The 19576-nt window shown below is 42.4% G+C and overlaps 1 protein-coding gene across 2 annotated transcripts in view; it reads right to left on the minus strand.

Moving 5' to 3' along the window:
- Nucleotides 1-10454: 10454 nt before the first annotated feature.
- LOC5572048 (F-actin-uncapping protein LRRC16A) overlaps nt 10455-19576 on the minus strand; it is a 147385-nt gene continuing 138263 nt past the window's right edge. For both annotated transcript variants that reach the window (XM_021844262.1, XM_021844257.1), the window contains one exon: nt 10455-10544. In XM_021844262.1, coding sequence (XP_021699954.1) covers nt 10531-10544 — 14 coding nt within the window. In that variant the 3' untranslated portion in view covers nt 10455-10530. The remainder of the gene's footprint in view (nt 10545-19576) is intronic.

Below are 19576 nucleotides of genomic sequence, written 5' to 3' on the forward strand. Positions count from 1 at the left end.
TTATGATTTCTGTAATCTGAATATATTTTAACCAAAACTCTTTCAGTGCTCACGAATATATATTCTAGATTGAATCCTACAACAAAAATGAACGCTATTGCTAGAATTATTGGATTTTATAGCGAAAATCATTGAAAAACTGGTATTTGTAGTAATTTTACCTAAGTTTCATATATGTCCGCTTATAAATTGTCCAAATGTACTCTACAACGTCCGAACAACGTAATATAGCACTTGAGCAATCAACTAGAGCATTTAAATTCAGTTTTGAATGTTGTATGTTTAAATTTTGATAAGTGTACGAATATGAGATTGGATGAATTTTAGACATAAAATCAATACTTTTCCATTAATCCAAAGATGAAAGTAAATGGAAACATTTTATGACTGTTAAATAATAGATGACACCTATGGCCATCAATATAGATATCATATCAATATATCATTTAATAGTTTTTTACTTACTTGATGTGACGCCAGTGTCCTATACGAATATGAAATTGGACCACTGTAGGTAAAGTTCGTAAAAAACTGTTAAAAATGTTATTTCGTGACATGCTATAAACATTTATTTTCACAAGTATAAATTATCAAAAAAAATCTGTGGGAGGTAAGGGTAAAGCCCCGTTTGCCATACTGGTATTGTTGCCATCCTAGAAATAATTTCACAAGTATGATAAACCCAGTTAAAAGTACGATTTACACCAAAAAAATTGAAGAACTTTGTGCACAAAGTATGTAAAGTCAGCATTCATCGCCAAGTTTGCATAAATTCTCATGTTTGTTTCGTACAAATTGTCTTCAAAGTCTTATACTCATTGTCATAAAGCCTATTCAATTTCCCCTAAGGTGTTCTAAAACAGTAATTATTTTAAAACCTCGTAAATAGTTAAATTTCGGTGCGAAACTCCGCCATCAATAGATTTCAGGCAGTTTGCCAAGTTGTTGACGTCATACTCCCGGTATATCCGAGATCCAACAACTCTCTTGTTCTTCCGCCAGCTGTTTCTATAATACGAAAATACTAACAAATAATTTAATTTGAAAAACAAATAATCCATTTGACTTTTACGATGTTGCTGCGCACAAAAGTCAGTTGATGGTTTTAGAAGCTGTAAAAACGCATTGCGGCTTTGAATGTGGTAACGTCTCAAAATTGTTCAATTCCTAAAACTACTTTACTTTTGCTGGCTCTACGTCCTTCAAGACATGACCTGCGCCACAATGTTACGCCAACTAACTCGGTCCATGGCTGCTAACCTCCAATTCCTCGATCGCCCCACACTTCCAAGATCCTGCTCCACTTGGTCAAACCACCTAGCTCGTTGCGCTCCCCTTCGTCTTGTACCGGCCGGATTTGAGTTGAACACCATTTTTGCGGGATTGTTGTCCGGCATTCTCACAACGTGTCCCGCCCATCGTACCCTTCCAGCTCTGCGACTTTCGTGATACTGAGTTCACCGTAGAGTTGCGCAAGCTCGTGGTTCATTCTTCTCCTCCATACGCCGTTCTCACATACTCCGCCGAAGATCGTCCTAAGCACACGTCGTTCAAAAACTCCTAGCGCTTGCAGGTCCTCTTCGAGCATTGTCCACGTCTCATGCCCGTAGAGGATTACCGGTCTTATTAGCGTCTTGTACATGGTACACTTAGTACGGAAGTGAAGTTTACCAGACCGCAAGGTCTTGTGGAGTCCATAGTAAGCACGACTTCCGGCGATGATACGTCTTCGAATTTCTCTGCTGCAGTTGTTATCCGACGTTATCAATGATCCGAGGTAGACGAATTCGTCCACCACCTCGAACTCATCCCCGTCGATCGTCACGCGTCTGCCTATGCGAGCTCTATCGCGCTCGGTTCCTCCAGCCAGCAGATATTTCGTCTTCGACGAAAACTAAAACTAACGCCATCTAAAACATCGTTTCTTTGCGAGCTTTTCAGAACTTACCGTATTTCCATATCTGCTACATTGTTAGCACCTGCACAACAGAAAAAATATGATTTACGAAATAACACCACATGTCTATTTGCAAAACCATGAACTTTGACATACTATTGTTTTGTTTAATGCTGAAATTTTCTCCATAGATTATATTCAGTTTTCTAAGAAAAAAATAAATAGTTTTTTCAGCCTTTTTCCGGAAGTGAAATACTATGTGTACCTTTTTTCTCTTTGGAATGCAAGGCTTCCGTTTCTCTTTTCATATTTTAATTCATAATTCTGGCAACCTTGCTCCCGCGACGCAGCAATTTTGTGTTCCTCCGTGAATTTTTCCTAAGTTACCGAATTTTCCGAGTTTTTTAGTATGCGAGTATGTCCAGTTTACTGAATAACGAGTGCGTTGCGTGTAGCAACTGAAGTTTTCGAAAAAATTGCTTTGTTTTCGTCATAAAACTGGTTTTGAAAGGTTTTCGGAACGTAACCTCAAAGTGTGAATGATTTTCGGAAAATCTAGCGTTCCTCTTTTCGCGGCGCGAACATAACCCCAGACAATTGGACTGATACCTACTTGTGGAAGTATCACTCTATGGCGAAAAATATCTGCGCTACTTGTGGACAAGAAAAACCAAAATCAGGTGTCAAGAAACGCGGGATTAAGAAAGATCAAACCACAGACAAACAGACGTCACACTCTCATCGATGTCCATCGACACACTTTTTAACGATCGATTCGAATATATAGTAGGTGGTCAATCGACCACTCGCAGCGCTCGCGTCGTTTTTGTTCGTGTGTGACGTTTACACACTACCGCCACCTGTTGATCCATCGGCCAACTACAGTGGTTTTAGTATTGGGCGTACATGGTTTTGCGACTATGATTTTGATCGCGATTTGTTCTGAGTGTTACGTCTGTTTCTCTGTGATCAAACCGTCGGTTGGATTTCTTGTGACGGTTGCAAAAAATGGTTTCACACCGTTGGCGTTCGGATTAGCAATCTACTGCTCCAGGAAATAGACAACCACTGGTACTTCTGCGAGAAGTGTACTATCCTTGGTACCCTCATCCAAAAACAGACACCAGCACTTCCTCCTTCTACAAACCCATCAAGTTGCGATCTTACAAAGGTGACGTACACTATCAGTGAGTTGTCGGAGAAACTTGCAAAACTGCAGGCGGAGTTGGAAGGCTGCCGGCTAACCTGTAGGAGGAGCACTGATAAATTGAGGAGTCAGCTTCTCTCCTTAGACCAGATACACGATAGGAATTCTGCGCAACACAAACTGGTCTCTAACATTGAGAAGAAAATCGAAGTGATTGAATCGGGAGCTCGACTTTCTAACACCTGTATGCGCAGTGTTAACGACTTTAGGATCGCTATCAACAAAATCCCTTTTCGTGAGGGGGAAAACGTTAAGATCCTAGTGCAGAGTGCTCTAATTTCGCTAGGTGTTGAAGAAGCAGACGCTCCCGTCGCTAGCTGTTTCAGGGTCCCTCCTAGAGCGTCCAAGTGGTCCGACCGCTCAGTTTCGCCCACCATCATCGTCGTCTTCAACTCTAAAGAGGCGAAAGACAGAGTTCTTAAACAGTATTTTCAGAACTTTACGAGGGCAACTTTATCTTCACTTCGAACCGGCCTTGCTCTGGAGTACCGGTTTACGGTGAACGAAGTCTTATCGGTTCCAACCTTCAAAATCCGAAACCTTGCGTTGAGACTAAAACACAGAAAGCCTATTGCATCTGTTTTTGTGCGCAACGACTCTGTATCTGTGCGATTGCCCAACCAGAAACGGTACATTTCTATCACTAGCAGTGACAATTCTACCAGATTGACGAATCCTGTCGGCGGCGATTTTGCTACGGCGGACGAATCTTCCATCTTCTTTGATGCCGTTTCTGCTGACGGGTCGGCAAGCTCAAAACAATAGCGACATCTCCAACAGTGACACCTACCAAGAATGACAGCGAACGGTAACAACCTACGAATCGGTCACCTGAATGTCCGGGGCCTCGAGCGACATATTGACGGGATTAAACTAGCTCTAGTCAAGAAGCAGTACCATTTTTTCGGCATCAGCGAGACGAAATTCAAACACACCGCTGGGACCCATAAAGATATCAGGATACAATTTCATCCGACACACGTTGCCTGCTTTTCGGTCAAAGCTATGATCTATGGATCTCATCGAGTTCAGCCTAGATAGGGTCTACATTGTCGGTGATTATAATGTTAATATCACGGCAGTTCAACCCTCATACAACCTCTCAGCTGTCAAGGGGTTACACGGCATTTTTGGGTTAACTGTCTTGAATACACCCCTACTCGGATCTGTTGGGCAGAGGTGGACACGGCACAACGGAAGCGAAACACCGAAGAAATGGAACCGGACTAGGAATGAAACACTTGTGTGAAACAAACGAGATAAACTTTAATGAACGTCTGATCGGGTTGAATATAAACGGATGAATGAAAAAAGCACACTTTGCTTTGTCTTCTCCTTCTCATTGATGCGCTTTTGGCGCGCTCGCTTGACGGTGCAGTGGGTAGCATTCAGGGTTGCCACCTTGATTACCACTCACCGATTACTACACGGAGAGGAAACAGCATTGCATATTCCATCACTCTTCCTCAATGCTGATCCTCGCTGCATCCCTCGGATTGGCTCATCCTGACTTCTTGCTTATCTGCCTTCTTGCGCTACTGCCGTCGGCTCTTGCTATGCCAACAACGTATTCTGACAGAAGACCGGGTGGAACGCCCCGATTACTCCTCCTGGATCGACGCATGTCTTCAGGATTTTCTTCCGCACTAGAATCTGAAATTTCTTCTTTCACTTCTAACGGATCTTGTTCTTCATTTGTATTATCCAAATCAAAATAGTCTTCTTCTTCACTTCTATCCAACTCGGATCCTTGGAAATTGTCCACTTCATTAGGCTGTGCCCCCGAGAACCACTCAACTTCACTACCTTCATTTACTTTCTCCCGTGATGAACACTTCGGATTCTGCATTTCCAAGAACTTCGCATCTCGGCTTATCGTTACCATATCCGTTCCGGTATCCACGAACCGGTAGCCTTTATGCTCTTCCGAATAACCGATGAACGTCAACTTCTTCGCCTTGCTTTCGAACATGCCACGTTTCACTCCTGGAACATATGCCGGACACCCGTATGCCTTCAGATGCCCCAGCTCAGGCTTTCGACCACACCACTTCTCGTACGGTGTTGTATCCACTGACCGGGACGGAAGCCTGTTCTGCAAGTATGCAGCAGCAACGCAAGCTTCTCCCCAGTAACGCTTGTCCAAACCAGCATCCAACAGCATCGTTGTAGCCATCTCCTGTAGCGATCTGTTCTTCCTTTCCGCCACCCCATTTTGCTGAGGCGTATACGCAGTCGTATACTGTGCCTTAATACCCTCATCAGCAAAGAATCGTCGCAACTCTTTGTTGGCGTATTCACCACCGCCGTCGGATCGGATCACTTGTGGTTTCCGTCCAAACAAGGTTTCCACGTACCTCACATATTCCTTTATCTTACCAGCAGCCTCCGATTTCTTTTCCAGTAAATAAACGACCATGTATCGACTGAAATCGTCGATCATCGTCATCAGAAATCGTTTTCCACCAGCCGTCGTCGTTCGCATTGGACCACAGGGATCTGTGTGGACCAACTTCAAAACACGCTTCGACTTTCTTTCCGCTACTTTCGGAATCGGATGCCGCGACAACTTACCTTCCAAACATGGCTCGCAAGTTTGTCTTATGCCGCAATCCATGACCTTCACGCCTACGCCCAATTTGCCATCGACAATCTTCGACGGGTCTCTGTGTCCGAAACGCTTATGCCACTGATGTTGACAATTATGATTGTACTTTTTACCTTCCACTTTCCTTGCGACTTCCGCCAGCTTCAGCTTGTACAGGGATCTAGTCTGCTCTCCGGCAACAACCACCTTACCGCTGACGTCACAAATGGAACAGCCATCCTTTCGGAATTTCACCACAAATCCTTTCGCGGTTAACTTGTCCACAGATAGAAGTCCACTGGTAAGGGAGGGAACATACAACACATCGCGTAACTTTACTTCGATTGTATTTTCATCTCCACCTACACACAACACTACACCTTCACCGCATCCAGCTGTGGCAGCAACTTTGCCGTCGGCCAAAATCACATTTGGACCAGGCTTCTCCTCGAACTTCGTGAAAAATTTCTTGTCGCTTGTCATGTGGCAGCTCGCTCCACTGTCGATGAACCAGCATTCACGCTGTCCATCATCCGCCACCATGAAGCACACACCGGCACTGTAGGTTTCGTTTTTCACTTTCTTTGCAATCAATTTTTCTTCTGGCTTCTTCTCGTCTTCGCCGCTTTTCTGCTTCGCCAGATAAAGCCGGCAATTCCGACGCACATGGCCAGGCTTGTTGCAGAAATAACACACTCTTTCAGAAACACCACCCACACTTTGCATTGCACTTTTCATCGCTTCCATGTCAAACGATTCACCGGATCGCTCTTTCCGCCTCTCGAATTCGTCCAGTAGCTTCGATTTTACCAGTTGCATGGTGATATCGGCATCGGCACGACTCTCTAGGGCCGTGACCAATGTTCCGTAGGAGTCGGGCAAGCTGCGCAGGATCATCGCGATCCGCAGCGACTCTTCCAGCGGTTGCCCCGCATTCGACAAACGATCGAATAAATCTTCCAGCACGACCAAATGGCACTCGAGGTCACCACTTTCCGCAAGATTCACACTGCAAAGTTTCTTCAATAAAGAGACACGCGACGTAACCGTGTTCTTTTCGTGGTAAGCTTTCAACTCATCCCAGAAAGCTTTTGCACTGTCCGCGTGTTTCACTAAACCGAACTGATTGTCCTCGATACACAAACCGATTGTGGCACGAGCTTTCCGGTCGTCTTTCCTCCACTGATCTGTAACCGGCTCCGGCTTCGCATCGCAAACCACATACCAGAGCTCCTCCCTGGTCAAGAGCATCTCCATCCGGAACTTCCAGATTTCCCAGTTGTGGTTGCTCAGCCTGGCAAACGTGAACTTGTTCTGCTCCGCCATTTTGTTTTCCGAACTGAATCACCCCAGCAGGAAACAAAATCGAATCACACGCGGCGCGAACACCCGAAACACGAAAACAGTTTCTCACACTTTCTTCCTAAACTATCCGGAAAATATCTTTTGGATTTCCTCTGGGACCATTACCTGTTGGGCAGAGGTGGACACGGCACAACGGAAGCGAAACATCGAAGAAATGGAACCGGACTAGGAATGAAACACTTGTGTGAAACAAACGAGATAAACTTTAATGAACGTCTGATCGGGTTGAATATAAACGGATGAATGAAAAAAGCACACTTTACTTTGTCTTCTCCTTCTCATTGATGCGCTTTTGGCGCGCTCGCTTGACGGTGCAGTGGATAGCATTCAGGGTTGCCACCTTGATTACCACTCACCGATTACTGCACGGAGAGGAAACAGCATTGCATATTCCATCAGGATCACTGACACCTCCGCAACAACAATCGATCTTTTAGTGACAGACTCTCCGCAATCGATTGTGAAATCTACTGCAGCAGTGGGTAGCTCTATTTCGGACCACGAAATCATTTATCTGATCACTGACATCCGTGTGAGGAAACCCAATCCTCATAGGGTTGTGTTCCGGAACACGCTAAGAGTGGATCAGCTTCAACTCCAAGCTGATTTTCAAGCACGGGACCATCAACCAATTTTGGAATGCGCGGATGTCAACATGAAAGCTGAAATGGCAACGACTGAGATGCAATATCTTCTAGAAAGGCACGCACCACAAAGAACAATATTCGTGCGTGATCAGCGCACTCCTTGGATATCCAATGAGATCATTCAAGCAGTTGCTCTCAGGGATTTAGCTTTCAAACTTTACGCCAGGAACCAGGTGATCGCAATTGGCAAGACTACTGTTTGCAACGAAATCGTGCAGCTACCCTCGTAGCTACGGCTAAACGCCGTTATGCAAACAAGAACTTTGCTCCGGAGTTACCAGTTAAAAAAAACTCTGGAGTAATCTAAGGCGAGATGGAATCCACTATAGCTCAAAGCAATCAGAAAATGATGCTCATTTCGACGCCAACCTCCTGAACGAACTTTTTGCCGAAGGCCATGAACAACTGGGGACAGGAAGACAGGCCGTTACTCCGAACATGGTGAACAGCATCAGCATCATCAACCGACCAGCACGAGGACGTTTCAAGTTCAGACACACTAACCCAACGGACGTTGCTATGAAACTTTTGATATTAGTACGAATGCAACTGGATCTGATAATATTCCTGCTTCTTTCGTTAAAATGCTTTGTCCCTTCATTTTGCCACTTTTGGTGAATCTGTTCATCGATGCTAGAACGTTTCCTACCATTTTTTTTTCTTTCTTAGCAACAGACTCAACTCAACTTACTCAACAGACTCCGGACCAAGGTCCGGGAGTGTGGGGTTGGGGACCATTTACTACATGCAAGCAGTAAACAGGACTACACCCCCGACCCACTAAACCATCCCCTACCATTTGGAAGAAAGCCATCGTCACACCGCTACCTAAATCGGCAAACGCAATCGAACCAAAAGATTTCAGCCCAATAAGTGTACTCCCAGCGATCTCCAAAATTCTGGAGAAGTTCCTTCTTGAACAGATCACTGGGTTCCTACACACGGCAGAAACACACTTCTTGACACTTCTTGTCAAACACCAATCTGCCTACAGAGCACACCATAGTACCACAACGGCGATGGTGTAGGTTGTGCACGATATATACAATAACCTCGATAACAACTTTTGCACCGTGATGGTTCTAGTAGATTTTTCTCTGGCCTTCAATTGCGTGAAGCATTCAAAGCTGCAACATAAGCTTCGGAGCGAATTCGATTTCGATGACTGTGCTGTTCAGCTGATCGCATCCTTCCTCGGGAACAGGAGCCAGGCGGTTAGCTACGGTGATGGACTGTCGTCGGAAAGAGGACTCGTCGATGGTACACCCCAGGGGTCATGTTTAAGCGCGCTGTTGTTTAGCATGTACATAAACAGCTTGGCTGCAGTGCTAAAATGTGATTACCACATGTACGCCGACGATGTGCAGATATATGTTTCTGGACCTATCGATAGTGTTGATCGGCTAGTGGATGCTATCAATGGTGATCTGATGTCTATTGAAAACTGGGCTGACGAAAATGGACTTTTTCCTAATCCGAAGAAAACGAAGGCGTTCATTTTCTGCAAAGAAGGTAGTGTTGTCCCCAATAATGCAATTCAGTTTTGCGGAGAAACGATTGCCCTTAGCACCAAAGTCGTCGGTTTAGGTCTGTGTCTTGACGCCAACCTGAAATGGAAGGAGCAGGTCAACACAGTAATGAAGGCGTACAACACCCTACGAACTTTCCGGCGCTTCGGATCGGTATTGTCCTTGCCTGTTCGTCTCAAGCTGGTGCAAGCAGTGATAGTGCCAATGTTCACATACTGTGACATTGTGTACTACCCTGGCCTGACCGCGGCCTTAAAGGAACAACTGCACCGGTGCTTCAAGTCGTCGATCCGTTTCGTATTTAAGATGAACCGTTATGACACGACTGTACCCGTCCGCATCGCGATACTTGGCCACGACCTACCGGACAATTCTTCTTCTTCTTTCTGGCATTACGTCCCCACTGGGACAGAGCCTGCTTCTCAGCTTAGTGTTCTTATGAGCACTTCCACAGTTATTAACTGAGAGCTTACTGTGCCAATGACCATTTTTGCATGTGTATATCGTGTGGCAGGTACGAAGATACTCTATGCCCTGGGAAGTCGAGAAAATTTCCTTTACGAAAAGATCCTCGACCGGTGGGATTCGAACCCACGACCCTCAGCTTGGTCTTGCTGAATAGCTGCGCGTTTACCGCTACGGCTATCTGGGCCCCGGATCTACCGGACAATTACCATCGGCGAATATGTCACTTCCTATATCAAGCTTGGCACAAACGGCTTCCCGAATACATTTTGGAGCGTCTACAACGAGGTCAGATGGAACGTTCGAGGATGTACGTGGTACCGCCGCACACACAAACAAGGAGAAAGAGCGTCCTGATTTACGGGATTTCGTGCTGGAATCGGCTACCCGCCGATATCAAAGCAACAGCATCGTTCAAGTCATTCGAGCAATCTCTTAGAGCACTTGATTAGAATTTTTCCATTAGTTCGTTATGCCTATTGATTGTAATTCGATTTGTTCTCCAATGTAATTTCAATCACGTTTTTCTTTCCTTAACCTTATGTAAAGTAAACTAATAGGCTCACGTATGATAAATAAATTACAATTACAATTACAATTTAACGGAGTTCTCTATGTACAATAAAACACATTCCAGCATATTTTATTTTTTTTGTATTTCATTTGTATAAAGGGTACCTTGAAAACACAGTTTAAAAGAGTATTGCCGAATATAATAGTTGCTACTGTTGCAATGGTGCTCATGTGATGGCATTTATTTCTCTAAAGTATTTATATGACTATGAAATCAATCATTCAGTTTGATTGGAATGCCCCTTCTTTTTTGGAATCCTTCAACATGGATCACCTGTTGATTAAAATAAAAATATATTTCAATTAGGATGAAGATAAAACGAAGCTAATCATCAAATTTCCAAGAGCTCAAATTTAAAAACGGAATCCGTTTAAGATTAGAAGATTTGAAAATTTGACCGATTGAACACTCGCTGGTGGTGACAAATCTTTTTTTTATTCAATACTACTTTCACCGCGAACAGTTGTCAGATTCTCTAAATTTGTGCTCTTGAAAACTCGAGATTTGGCTTCGGTTTGAGGAGTATTTTTAATAACATGTATTTTACGGATTTAACGTATTCATGTCATGCAACAAAAAAACTAAATGACTATCTTTTATAAAAGTGTAGCACACGTTGGACCCTGCACTTGAACACCACACTTAAAATAATCCACACGTCAAGACTACGTAAAAATTCACAAAGTTTAGGGAATTACGTGAATTTTCACGTAGCCTTTTACACTTTTTCTCAATTTACCTGACAACCGTAACAATCATCTAATCGTTGGTATGGATAAAATGAGACTTCAGTAGTATTTACTGTTGTTGTGGAAATCACGTACTGGTGGGATAGTTCATTCTGTGTTGTGGTTCGATATTTGAAATTTCATATCAAGTTCATTGTATGTTGTGCTCAAAATGGCGAAGAAGAGGTTCGTTGTTTTTAAAATAATTTATGATTTCGAAGTATGGAGTCGAATCTTACTTCGCAAAAAGCTAAATTTCAAATCAGACCTTTAGCCCTACAAGTTTTTGCAATTTGTTTCAGTCTACACTCAAAATAATCCACACGTCATTGCTACGTGAAAACATACGTGGTTTTTTTCCATCGCACTTTTCACGTAGAACTTACGTGGATCATAGGTAATACAAAATGAACGCATGAACTAATGAACTTCATCCGTTTTGTAACCTTCAAAAGGTTACATTATCTTTGTATATATTTTTGTACATATTTTTTCTTTTTTTATTATTACTATTATTTCTATGTTTATTATTATGATCTCACGGTTTTGTTAATATAAGGTATTTAAATGAATTAATGAATTAAAATGAAATAGAATTAAAATAAAACTAAAAAAAAATATCGAATTTTCCATTCCTCCTGAACATCCCTATTATCCAATACCCTATCCAACCGTAACGCACCCACACTTCGACACCAATGATCGGTGTCGGCAATTGCCCATTAGGCATTTCACGGCGAAATTCTCTCTCTTTCGCTCTTCAACAAAACTTGAAAACAATGATGCCAGCACCATTGTTTTCAGATTTCCCGAAGGAGGGAAAGAGAGAGATTTTCTGATGACGTCACCGTGCAATGGGCAATTGCACCAAAGACAAATTAAAGACCCCGATGTCCCTTACAGTTGCCCAAAATTTTATGGCTCATAAGGTAATCTAGAATGCCGTTCAAAGTGTACTGCGATCTGTCAAACTTGGGTACCTTTTGCACTACCGAGGGACCGTGGTACCCAATCTGAGCCCGAGTGCGACGGACCTGATTGCACGGTGACGTCATCAGAAAATCGCTCTCTTTCCCTCCTTCGGGAAATCTGAAAACAATGGTGCCAGTACCTGTCAAAATTGACAAGTACTGGCATAATTGTTTTCAAGTTTTGTTGAAGAGCGAAAGAGAGAGAATTTCGCCGTGAAATGCCTAATACGTTCGTCGTCTGTCACACGAAGATGACGACGATGAATCAACAAAACTGGTTGTCATCATAATTTCAGTAGCCAATGGACCTATGCACGGGTTCACTAATTTGACGTTTAAGCGGTGCCGAATTCACTCGTTGCCATGGTCACGTAAATAACACGGCACCGCTCAAACGTCAGATAATGAACTCGTGCATCGGTCCATGGATCAATGCACGAGTTCACTAATTTGACGTTTGAGCGGTGCCGAATTCACTCGTTCCCATGGTCACGTAAATAACACGGCACCGCTCAAACGTCAGAGTGAACACGTGCATCGGTCCATAGGTGAAAGACCATCGTCACCGCAACAGTGCGCGTTTTTTAACCCGTTTTATTTCTTCTAAATAGTGAACGCATTGTGCCAATCCGGAATAAGTAGAAGTGCGTGTATGAAGAGCCAGAAGTCGGTGTGCCAGAAGTCGATTGGCCCGGCAGTGACGGCTGAAAGACCTTCCGGAAGCAAGTGCGAAGAAGAAGTTGCCGGTGTGCCAACCGAGGCCCGGTCGACGGAAGAACGTTAGTGAAGTGACAGAGGAGCCACTGACCGGCTCCGGCGCGACAGCGGATCAGAGTATAGCCCGGCCCGATACAATCTCCGACGGTTAAAAAAACGCCCCGAGAAGACGGGCTAGCGTGTCCCGTGCCTAGACTGGTCCCGATGGAAGAAGCCCGCCGCCGTTTGGCTCGAATGTCACAACACACGATCATCGTAGCCCGGTAATGTGTTTAAATTTCCTTTCCTATTTCCATCAATCGAATTGCGCATGAATATATAGAAAAAAAAATGTAATTTAAATACCCTATTGTCTATAATTTTCTAACCGCTGAGCCTTGATTTCCACTCTCTTTTGTGCATAGTCCACCTCGATTGGTTTTTTTTAAAGGGAAGGTTTTCCGCCATTCACCCAAATTCCTTACCGGAGTAATTTAGAACGACCCTGAGTCCCCAAGAAGGCCACATTAGGCTGGCCCAAAAAGAGTAATTCTAACAGTTTCACCAGAGTTTCACGTAGCAGCTACGTGGATTTTCTCGTAGTTTATACGAAACCTTCCAATGGATTCTACACGATGTTCAAATAAACGTTATTAACATATTGTAATAGAAGCTACCTGGTTCTGCATCGGCATTTGGAAGCTTTTTATTTCAATTTTGAGAGGAGTGAAATAAACTGAAGAGTTAAAAGTATGGATGATACTATCACTTTATTGAAAATAGCACTGCAGGTGGTAGGTGAATGAGAACACTGCTTGATTTCCTTTTGCCGTAGGTGCTTTGATCTCGCAACTCGCAGTACAAGGATCGATATGGTCCAGTAGCAATCGAACATTCCCGTAGAATTGTGTAAAAAAAATGGTAAGGTAAGGAAATTAGAAAAATCACTTAGAAACGCACGTTTTCGTTAAAAAAAAATCCGTCCATTACCAGATTTTTTAAAAACTGTTTCGTCCCTGAAGTTTGCGAGAAGGTCTTCCTGCTTAACGCTTCGCAAAAATAGCCTTATAAATTAAACTGACAATTAATAGAGGATTGTTCGGTATCCAAACCATATTTACCTTGAAATCGATTGAATGAAATTAATCGCAAACTAACTGACTAACAGGCACCTTTTTCACGAGCACAATACAGAATGAACACAAGGTCTAGATGTCAGAGCTCATGTCAGAATGAATTAAGTGTCTACGTGATTTCAACGTAAGAGTGATCAGCTCAACAGAGTGAAAATAACCGGGTCTCCATTTGGTAATTATATTAAATTATATTATTATATTAAATTTTGATCAGGTGATCATTGCCTTAGTCAGGTAAAGTCAAGGCAAAATGAATTTGGATGAATCTACGTGATTTTTCAAGTAGCAATGACGTTTGGATTATTTTGAGTGTACCTAAACCGTAAGTATTAAAATGTTTTTTTTTCACTGATTGTTTGTACCGATATTGTGTGATTCTGCAGGAGCAATGTTTGAATGTGGATCTACGGACAACCTGAGTATCAAGTTTTATACCCGTTTACATCTACTAAACGAAGCACCACCACCCAACTGTTAATCACGGCTAGCCCCGCGGCTACACCCACTCAGGGTCGGCGTTCGCTTGCTTCGGGTGGATCCACTTACCTTCCCAATTGCACCAAGGTAGACGGAACAAGATAGAGGCAAACCCACTGATAGGGAAACCAAGACTGTCTTCCATTCAATAAAGTGGCACAATACACAGATAGAATAAGCTTAACATATTTATTTTCTAAGGGTTTACAAAAAAAAAAAGGGGGGGGGGGGTAGGGTTCGTTGCGGCCGATCCGGAACAAGCGGTACTTAGGGCCCAGTGGCCTTCATGCGAGAGAGTGAGAGAGATACAGACATTTTCGGGTTTTACTTGCCACTCCTTTGGATGTCAGCGTAATCCGGTCTTGTGTGGCATCAGGGGTTGCTCCTCAATACTGCGTGCCCAGAGGTTCTCTTAGAGGTTCGAGGGTTCTGAGGGTGGTTCCGTTGTCCACGTGTTGGTGGGTTCTCTCCGGTCGAACAGCGTTCAACCAGGCTCGTGGTGGCTGGCTAGTTGATGGGGGTTGGATCGACGTCCTGAGTGCTCGCAGACGGGTTTGGCAACACATCGGATATTGAGCAATAGTGAGCGGGGTAAACCAGCCGGACCTCACTACCGCCCTCACCTCCAAAGCTTTGGTTACCTCTTCCCGTGGCGTGTGGCACAACGATGGCGTTGCTCGTTGGTCACCAGCACCAGGCTCGCCGACCGTTGGTTCCTAGAGCGGTCACAGGGATCCACGTGGGTAGATTGCGGGTCGGTTACAGGGATCCAAATGCGTTAACTTCCCACAGCAGCTTCGTGCTTTCCACGCACCGAACTAGACGATCCTGCACTACGTCCGACGACACTTTCCCTTCGGAGTTTTATCTTATTAATTCGATCGCGGGGTCCAACGGGGAACTTCGAAACGCTTTCCACTTGGCCCGAACTACACTTTTTCGCTACTTTTTCCAGCTTTCGACGTCTATCCTTCTTGACTTCTGGATACTTTCTCTCTTTCACTCTCATCCGGAACTATCGACTGGGCCCTCAGGGGTACCACTTTCGTAGAGCAGGTAATCATTTAGACGAGATGTGAAACGTTCTCAAATGTCAGGGTAGTAGTAAGGGGGGGTTCGGTATAATGAGAATTTTATATTAAATTATCTAATATTCCTTACTTTTTATGCCACCATCAAAAAACTCCTATCTCCTAATCTACCGTTTACAACAGCCTCTTGGTCTCCATAACGCGGGTAATTTAATTGGTAACGATTGGTCGGTAACACAACAAAGCACTTAGTAACTCGATATTAAGGTGAAGATGAAACGAAGCCAAACTTCAAATTTTCAAAAGCACAAATTTGGAGACCCGTTTGAGCTGAAAACTTAATCGATTGGTCACCACCAGCTAGTGACCAATCGATTATGTTTCCAGCTTAAACAGATGTTCACCTTAACTACCTATGTGCGCCTGTATCGGATTTGTGCACCATGTCGTCGATTGAATATGATGAAAAAAAAATATTTCAGTTATTTGTACAACTTTTAAATAAAAAAAAATGTTGCGGCGTGCAACTGGGGATTTTTGCTCGGGTGAGCGGGAACGGAACGATCGGATGATCGTCCGCCAACCTGTTGCCGGGAGCAACAGGGCACAGGACCGGACTGGAGGGGGCTCTAAAAGATTCTAGCCTTGAAAAAGGCTATTTGATTTCTACTGGTGGAGGGAAAGGCGTTTCGATCACTAAACTACTACCGGGTACCCCCGTTGGTTTGACCACATTTAATCTGAACACTTTTTAATTTGTACCCCGCTAATTTGCACATTGTTCAGATTAAAAATGGTTCAAACATCATTTAGCTCATGGAACGGAGTAAAGTGGAATGGAATGCCGTGGAACGGAACGCAGAATCAAAACAAAACAGTGAAATAGGTTACCAGAAACCTCGTTTCTAGGGTGACTAGATGTTCAAATTAAAAATGAACCCCGATGGTTTGCATGAGGTACCGTTCAAATTAACTGTATTACTTCTCTTCGGTATTTACAGAATGGTGGATGAAATAAAACGGAATTCTTGCGCATGCAAGCTCCTTTTATAAGTGATTTCGGTAGCCAAGAACATTTCATGCGCAGCGGTGGGGGTAGGGATGAGAGGCCGAAATACTCGCGGCGGCTCGAGGTTAGATGGGACATGGGTGTAAGGGACGCACAAACAAAACACGGAAACTTCGCGTTGGCGCGAACAAAAACCTTATGAAATTTGAAAAAAACAGGGTTATTGCCATGCAATGAGAATATATACCAAGGTGAGGAAGAAGACATTTAGTGTGCGTGACATTCGTGTACGGTGCAAAATGTATCACGACTACAAGCAAACGGGCTCCCATAAGAAGCCGTGTAAATTAGTGACGTAGTTATTTTTGTTTACGTTTTCTTCTTTACTAATACATAGCCCTTGCCTCTTCTTCCACACATTAGTATATATTCTCATTGATTGCTATGGGAATGTTTTGATGGATTTTATGCAAACATCATCTTGGGATGTACTGGAACGGCTTGTGAAAGGTATGGGAGACTTACGTAGCTGCTACGTGAAACTTCGATGGAAGTGACGAGTTTTACCTATGATCCACGTAAGTGCTACGTGGAAAGTGGGATGGAAAAAAATCACGTATGTTTCCACGTACTAATGACATGTGGATTATTTTAAGTGCACAACCCAACTAACAATGTTAGCGCTATAAACCAATATAATTTGCTTTGTGCTGTATAACAGTTCAATTGAGGAAACGAACGCAGCAAAAAATGAAAGCTTTCAAAAATAGAACAACAAGCGTATACACGGCTGTAAGGCAAACGTTTTGCAGCAACAAATCTTAGCTGAATAAGTTTCGTCAGTTATCGCTTTTGCTGCTTTAACTAAACAGTAATTCAACACCGTAAAAAGTAGCAACCTAATGATGTGGAATAAAAATCTCCATAATTAATCCGGCTGCTTCTATACAATATAATATCAATATTTCTCGATTAATTTTTCAAATCGACGTAAGTAACTTTCATACGGGCTTGAGAAAGTTAATTAAGAAGAATCACAGCCTTTCTTCGAATCCCTTTTTTATATTTTTTTACCGTGTACATCGCTTAAATTTTGCATGCAATCAGCTCGCGTTAAAACACTAGGTAGTTCCTATTCCTATCATTTAAGACCACTTGAGGGTATCAGAAATTATATCGGAATTCATTCACCATTATTTTACAATTTCGGAAACATTGTTGTGTTATGATTCATTACGCAACTCAAAACAGTTGTAATGAGAAAGCAATGCGTAATGAATCATTACAGCACTGGTTTCAGTTGCGTAATGACTATTCCCGCACTGCATACTTCAGAGCAGGAGAGTAGGCCGTTTCATGACAGATTGGCGTGATGGAAAACAGCCTACCGTAATTTCGGGTGAAATTGATCATTTTTCACGGTTTTTCTAGTCTGTTTTCAATAATGTTAACAATGCCAAACAACTAAATGCAGGAAAACAAGTACGAAGGTGAGCCTCATCGACTTATGTACCGAAATTTTCTAACAAATATCATTTTAGTGTTACCAAATATCTCTAAAATAAAAAATCAGAGGATCTCATTTCGGGGTGAAATTGATCACTTGTCAATGCCATTATTGTTAGTTTTCAAAACAACTCTATATGATAAATTTGAGCTCCCTGAATCCGAATATGCTTATCAAATTCTTAACAATGCAATATTTATATAAATAACGAACAGTTAAATTTCAAGAATTACGCGGAAAACGCCTAAATGTATGCAATTTCCAAAGGAATTCAATGGTATCTAACAGAAATTCAATTATTTCAACCATATGAGCTAATTGGTACGAGTTTTGGTGATGAAATCTGGTTTAGGGGTATATCTCAAGCATCCTCACAAACTTTCAAGTTTATACCATGTTCAAATCCTTGCTTATAAATAGAAGTTCATAGGTGGTTGTCAATTCTGCACCGTGCATGATTTTGAAATTTTACATCATAGTAATAAACATTCTTTAACGCAAAAAACATCACAACACACAATTCGACAATAGTTACAACAAGCAACGTTCATTTACTGCAGCTTACATTGGTATTTGTGCTCCATTACGAATAAACAAAATCGTGTGATACGATGATCAATTTCACCCTTCTGATCAATTACACCCGATTTTACGGTACTTCGATGAGAAATTGCAAAAATAAAATTTTATTTGCTTCTATTGTATTTTATTGTTGCTTTTCTTTTCCTATAGGAAACACTGAATGAATGGTAATGAGATATAAAACGACTCTATATTAATAGCCATGCAATTTGGTCGACGCTTGTCCGCTACGACGCCATATGGGAACCTGAAGCCCCAAAATAAACATATTCTGTACCTCATGCCCTTTTATCGCTTAGCGCTTCAAGCCTATCTTTGGAGAAATTCATGAAAAAATCCCTGGAACATAAAATATGTTTTTTGCCTACGCTGTGTTTTTTTTTTCAACGTTTTTTTTTTATAATAAAGACTGCGTAGACGAGAAGCATATTTCATTAAAATATGCAGTTGCTTGTCCACCAGCTCATTCTAGTGGAAACCATTTAGAGATTTTTATTAAGCAATCCTTTGTGAAATTCCTGATGAAACAGCTGAAGTAATCTCTGCAGGAATCGCTGTAGAAATTTTACTATAGAAAACCGGAGGACTTGTCAATTCGAGCGCACCAAAATCCTTCCAATTGAAAATGTGTTGGCGTTGCTTAAGGTGCAACTGTTTGCTATACATAAATGATGATCAGTTTTGTAGTGTTGGGGATATTAATCCCGTTCTACCGGACAGAGATGAATTGAAAGTCTATCAACATGCCTGTTGCTAGCAAGCATATGATCCGATAGATCACCGAATGACCGATTTTCGACGATAGTTTGAACATAGATTGTTCATGGATGCCACGATGAGTTTATCGTCTGTTACCTTAAGTTAGTTGATAAAGAAGAGGAAATTAAGCGAAGTCCTCTTTCTGAATTTTATCGGGATGCACAATGTCAGGAGAGTTTTTTGTGACTTTTAAAACATCTTTGTATTTTTGAAACAGGTTTGAAAAATTGACTTTTCCTTAAGTTATGATGCTTGATTCTCGTTTGATGTGTAATCTAAAAATTAGTTTGTTTTAAATTTTTCTACTATAAACCTAACACAGGAGTATAACCTGGTGGTATAAATTTTGCTCCGAAACTGTGTTTCCGTTAATTACACGAAAAATAAAATATGTTTCAGAAAAATATGC

This window comes from Aedes aegypti, chromosome 2 (genome assembly GCF_002204515.2).
Source record: "Aedes aegypti strain LVP_AGWG chromosome 2, AaegL5.0 Primary Assembly, whole genome shotgun sequence".
Taxonomy (NCBI): domain Eukaryota; kingdom Metazoa; phylum Arthropoda; class Insecta; order Diptera; family Culicidae; genus Aedes; species Aedes aegypti.